At 38.3% G+C, this 5544-nt stretch overlaps 1 protein-coding gene across 2 annotated transcripts in view; it reads left to right on the top strand.

Annotated features, from left to right (window-relative positions):
- Positions 1-1365: 1365 nt before the first annotated feature.
- LOC107700089 (hyaluronan and proteoglycan link protein 1-like) overlaps positions 1366-5544 on the top strand; it is a 13394-nt gene continuing 9215 nt past the window's right edge. For both annotated transcript variants that reach the window (XM_016501613.1, XM_016501612.1), the window contains exon 1: positions 1366-1601. In XM_016501613.1, the coding sequence (XP_016357099.1) occupies positions 1538-1601 (64 nt within the window). In that variant the 5' untranslated portion in view covers positions 1366-1537. The remainder of the gene's footprint in view (positions 1602-5544) is intronic.

The raw sequence follows: 5544 nt of genomic DNA, 5'->3' as shown, positions 1-5544 counted from the left end.
AAATTGGTTATTTTGTCTTTAAGCATTTGGAACAAAATAATAAGCAACTCGTGACTTCATCTGGGGTAATCAAACATTAGTAAGTGTTTAAGACCCACATTATTACCATTCAGTACGCAAGTGAAAACCCATGAAACATAAATGAAAATGAGTCATCCTCGCTGAGGTGAGATTTCCAGTCAGTCGTGTTCCGATCCACTGACCCTTCCTCATTTTCCATAGTTTTTGTGTAAATCAGTCACTCTGATGGTTTTGGCATAATGGCCCCTGTCTTTCACGGTGGGGAACATATGACTCAATGGAGCTTTAGTCTACACGACGGGGCCCTGTGGGGGTGGAGGGTGCCTCACCTACAATCTGTAAATCACAGCTGAAATAGCTGTGATGGAGGCTTAAAACATCATCTGTGTTGAACAGGTTACTCACTTTCACCATCACTCCATTGGGACCACTAAGAAAACATCCTGACAGACCACACATTCTCCTTCCACATCCTCATCTTATCTCTCATATGATAATGAGGTGTTTTTAGCATCCAGACATACTTTTGTTTAGGTGAAGTGGGTCATATCTTTACCACATCCCTACCTTATCAATACAAGCCTCCATTAAGTAATCTGAAAAGGGAGAGGAACCATGGAGAGGGGCAGATGGGAGGGTGGGTGTTTCTTGGATTCCTTGGTTGATCATAAATCTGTCTGGCAGGCTTTGACATAAAATATCACAGCACAGCAGGTACGAGCAAATCAAAATTCAATCAGCAAAGTCACACTGCACTAGACATGTATCATAAGCAGGTGGACAGGTTGTGTAATTCAACATTTGGAGAGCATATGAATGATGTTCAGTGTTTTGTATTAATATATTCTTAGTGAGGAGCCCATTGTTCCCAGTGAGACATGATTGCTATTGAACAGATTTGCTTTGAAAAGCCTAAACTACATGCTGAGAATGATATTAGATAAGATGCATAAGTAACTATATAAAGGTAATCCAGCAAACATTTGAAGTGCCTAAGTTGTATTTAAACCAACATAGTGTGTCACATAGTCCTTTATTAGGTTTAAAAATAATATTTCCAGTCTTTGAAGTTCCTTTTTCTCATTTTAAAGACATTCTTAAATAATTACTGTTAACCATAATGTACCACAAACAACACATTGTGGTCCACACATCTCTCCTTAAATCTAAACGGAGAGCCATGCATGGCAGAAAGGGAAGCTGTTCTTAAATGAGGGAGTCCACACACACACACAAAAGTAGGGTGATGGGCTTCATCTCTCTCTAAGGGGAGGGGGAGTGGCCACAATTGGCCAAGGCTTCAATATAAGCCTTTTGTATGGACCTCTGCGGAGCCCAATCTTTCTTGTGGCACAACTACCAACACCTACACCTCTTCATCGACAACAACGGGAAGAAAGTATTTTTCCACACTCACCAGATTTATCACCTAATTGCGTTTTTTTCTTTCCCCCCGTTTTTTGTTCATTTGCTTTTTCAGTCAAGAGGCCTTTAGGCTAAGAACAAAAAATACAAGATGATCGCTCTCTTTTCCTTTGCATTGGTGGTCTGTGCAAGCAGTCTACATGCCGAAGCACAAGGTAAGAACCACTTTTGATCCCTTCATGCATGAATTAATGAATGAATGAAATTACGGTTCAGCTTGCACGTTTCTGTGTCTGTGCATATAAGAGTGTGGTAGATGAATGCAATACTGAAAAACTGCACAGCCTAAATTGTAAAAAGTTGGTTATTTATTAAATCGTCAGATGCTTAAGAGGATGAGGAATAAGACAAAAAATGATTTACCATGGATGAACATAATTTCCTCAATGCTATCACGTTGACGATGCAGACATAATGAACCAGATTTTAATTGTAATATTCCACTATTCATCTCTAAAAGACTCCTCCCACTATACACATGAACACACACCCACAGAGATTCAGCTCACCACAGTATTTCATAAGCTCTAAACCATCTGCTGCAGGTAATTTAGCAGATGTTTAACAGTTGTTGACAGATAGTGGGGATTGTGAGCCATCACCGAATAGACTGTGTAAAGTGGCTCTGCTGTTCACATCTGAGTGCAGATCTAATACCTTTCCTTGAGGGTAAATGCGAGATTGGCTTCTGATGACCAGTGATGTCAGGAGCATATTGGTAGCTGAAGATACACGCAGTGGACCTTTTTATTCCCAGTATGCGACTGTATGGGCGTTGCCAAATCCTCTGAATTTACACTGATGGTACTGAATGTATGTATCTGGCAGAAGCTACAGCAAGATTAACAGCCCCTGAAAATGTAAGGAGGCCCTTATTGAATGCAGTCCTTTTCATTCTAAGATAATGGTCTGTAAAGTGATGGGTTTGCATGGATTGGGTTATGCTGGGGCTGATGGAGAAGAAGTGGGGACTGGAGGAAGGAGTGAAAGTTTTGTATGGTTATGGGCTCTTAGATACTGCTCAAGATGGGCCCGATTCATAGAGGCTCTGTTCAAGATATAATGCAGCCATTAGTCAGGCATGGTTGAGTAGGGGGTGTGTGAAAAAGAAAGGATGGCTTTGTGTGTGATGGGTGAGAGAGAGAGAGACCCTACATATCAGTGCATGAGGATGGTTACGATAGAGGGAGTGCCGTCCAGCTGTGTGCAATAATTCATGTTCATGCCTCATACTGACCTCTGCTTGCTCAGCAAAGTGAAGTTTAGCCATCAAGACTGTCATACTGAGAGGGAACGATTCCATATGACACTTTTATACACAGACATGAAGCCCTAATCAGTGTGTTTGCATGCATTTAGAGTTGTGTACCTCACACAGAGAATCATTTTGTGTAAAGGGCTCCAACCCCACGTTTTATGCAGCAGATGTGTTCAAGATGCCAATGGGGCCCAAACGTGTATTAAATGGCCATGTTGAATGAATGTTTCATGTAAATTTATAGCACCCTCTCTGTTTATGTTTTAATTTACAAATGTGTCTGATGACTTTTTTTTTTCTTACTGCTTGAATGATCATTTCTTTTCTTTTTATATATGACAAGCATTGATTTCATTCATATATGTTCATTTCGTCATTTTAATATTTTTTTCATACAAAAATTGACCTTTTTTCTAAATGATTTTTATTGAATAAACAATTAATATTATTCAAAAATATATTAATTATTGCCATTTGTTTTAATTATTTTATTTATTATTATAAAAATGTATATTATTACTACATTATCAGGACCCCTGCAGTCATGATTATGCAAGTATAACATAATAACATTCTCAATTACAGTTTTTGTAATCAATCAATCAATCAATCAATATGTCCTTTTATGTTTAAATATTTATCCTGTCTTAAACCAAATTGCTGAGTTCTTAAAGGGTGGGAAAGAGGCACTTTTAAATATTTAAACCGCCTCCATTTTGACGTTCAAGAGTAAACACTTTCCTTGTGTTTGCTTACAAGAGCAGGGTGGGTGGAGATGGGGGATGGGGGTCTCATGGGGACTGGTGGGAGTCGTGTATATGGAGAACATTATCAGGTAGTGGGTTTGGGGTGATATTTGAGAGTTGTGTAAAATCTCACCTGCAATGATGTACATGTATTTTGCCAACAAAGAGATATGGAGACCAAATCCAAAAAGCCTAGGTATGAATTTTGTCATCTGTTCTTTCTGGTTCCAGTTTGTAACTTTGGCACACTGTCTCCTACATGAGAGATTATTAGGAAGAAAGTGAGAGAGTGCATGACTCACAGTGTAAAGTGTAAAAAGGGATCAGATGTGGGGTGTTAATGAGTGTAAGGGCTCAGTTTTAATTACTTCTAGAAAAAGAGGAGAATCTCTCATCATCTGGTCATAATGTGAATGATGTGCTGTAATTAAAAATGGAAACAGTATAGTTTAACATGGCTTCTGATCCATTAAACAATCAGATGTTAAGCCCATGTATACTCATTCTGAGCACAGGTTAGACACGTTACTATATCTGGAAAGGTTCCAGCTCAGCTAAGTGAGAAGTAATAGTGGACTAAGTTAAGGCAAGCAGAGGGTAGAAAGTCTTGAGTGCCTGCTAATGAGTCCCATATTTGTTTCAAACATGTGGGAAAGGTTTTCCTCCGGATACACTGTATCGGAATGTTAATGTTAGTTGTAGAACATGCTGGTCAGAAGCACAAATGCCTGAGGCTGTCAGAACTAAGGCTAAGAACTGCTCTGCGGAAGTCACAGGCTGGAAGACAATGTGATTGAAGATACTGTACATAAACTTCCACTTCGTGGTAAAATTAAAGATTGTCTAGAGAAATTGTGAAACAGAATGGATTCTTTGAAAGTTGTAATGTTTTTTGTAACACTTTACAATAATGGTTTAATACATTGAAATTAATGCATTAGATATCATGAATTAAGACAGAGAAGTCTCTTATGCTGACCAAGGCTGCATTTTTCATCAAAAATACAGTAAAACAGTAATATTGTGAAATATTACAAATATGAGTGTTACCAAAAAAACATTACAACTTTAAAAGAATCCCATCATTCTGTTTCTCAGTTTCTCTAGACAATTTTTAATTTTACCAAGCTCTTCAGAGAGTGTTGAGAACAGCTGAGCTCATTACTGGTCATAAACTCCTGGCCTTAAAGGACATTTACCAGACCCCCCGCTTGAGAAAGTCCCACAGCATCATCAAGGACTGCACTCACCCTGCTCACCACCTGTTTGCTTCAATGCTGTCCAGATCTGATCATGGACAACCAGGCTGAAGAACAGCTTTTACAGTTTTGGGAAGTAACTAGTTACATGTAACAGAATTACGTAATTACAGTTACTAAAGGATTACAAAGGGGGTTACATCTGATGTTTTTACACACACTAACACATACAGATTTAATTGATTTCTTTCATAAATTGCAGTGACTGCTCTAAAATATGAAACACCAATGTTTCAGGAGTTTAGAATATGCTTATTCAATAACTCTTTTATTTCCTTTATGGGTTTATGTAGCTATGCTTCATTTTGATGAACTGTTTTCTCCAAGGCATTGTTAGATTCCAGACAGTATTTCCTGTCATAGGATTTACAAAGATTTGATTTGAAAAACAGTATCATAGCTAATAAAATATTTCTTGTTATGATTTTAAATATGCATTTAACCTCATAATGATCTCAAAGTAAGTCTGATTTTGTGGTGGCTGTGCTTCAAAGGGGACATCGGATGCCCATCTTCCACAAGTTGGTATGATTCTTTAGGTTTTTCATGAAGGTCTGCAACATACTTTGGTTAAAATTCCTCACAACACCCTTTTTTTTACCTTGCTCTGTTTACAGCGGCTTGTTTCAGGGCATGTCCCTTTGAATGATAATGAGCTCTGCTCACCCCACCCCTCTCTTTCGTGGAAGAGCAAAGGCGATTTGCAAGTAATTATAAAAAAGTATAAGGTGTGACACTTACTACTTCTGGAAGTGCAGCTGGATCACAAACAATGGGTACTGACCTATCCTTGAGTTTTAACTTTTTAACAAAACATGCCTTAAATTGTCCCTCA

Source organism: Sinocyclocheilus anshuiensis, unplaced genomic scaffold (genome assembly GCF_001515605.1).
Source record: "Sinocyclocheilus anshuiensis isolate Anshui unplaced genomic scaffold, SAMN03320099.WGS_v1.1 scaffold983, whole genome shotgun sequence".
In the NCBI taxonomy this organism is placed as follows: Eukaryota; Metazoa; Chordata; class Actinopteri; order Cypriniformes; family Cyprinidae; genus Sinocyclocheilus; species Sinocyclocheilus anshuiensis.
Note: the sequence above shows the minus strand (reverse complement) of the source record. Positions and strands in the feature narration are given on the sequence as shown.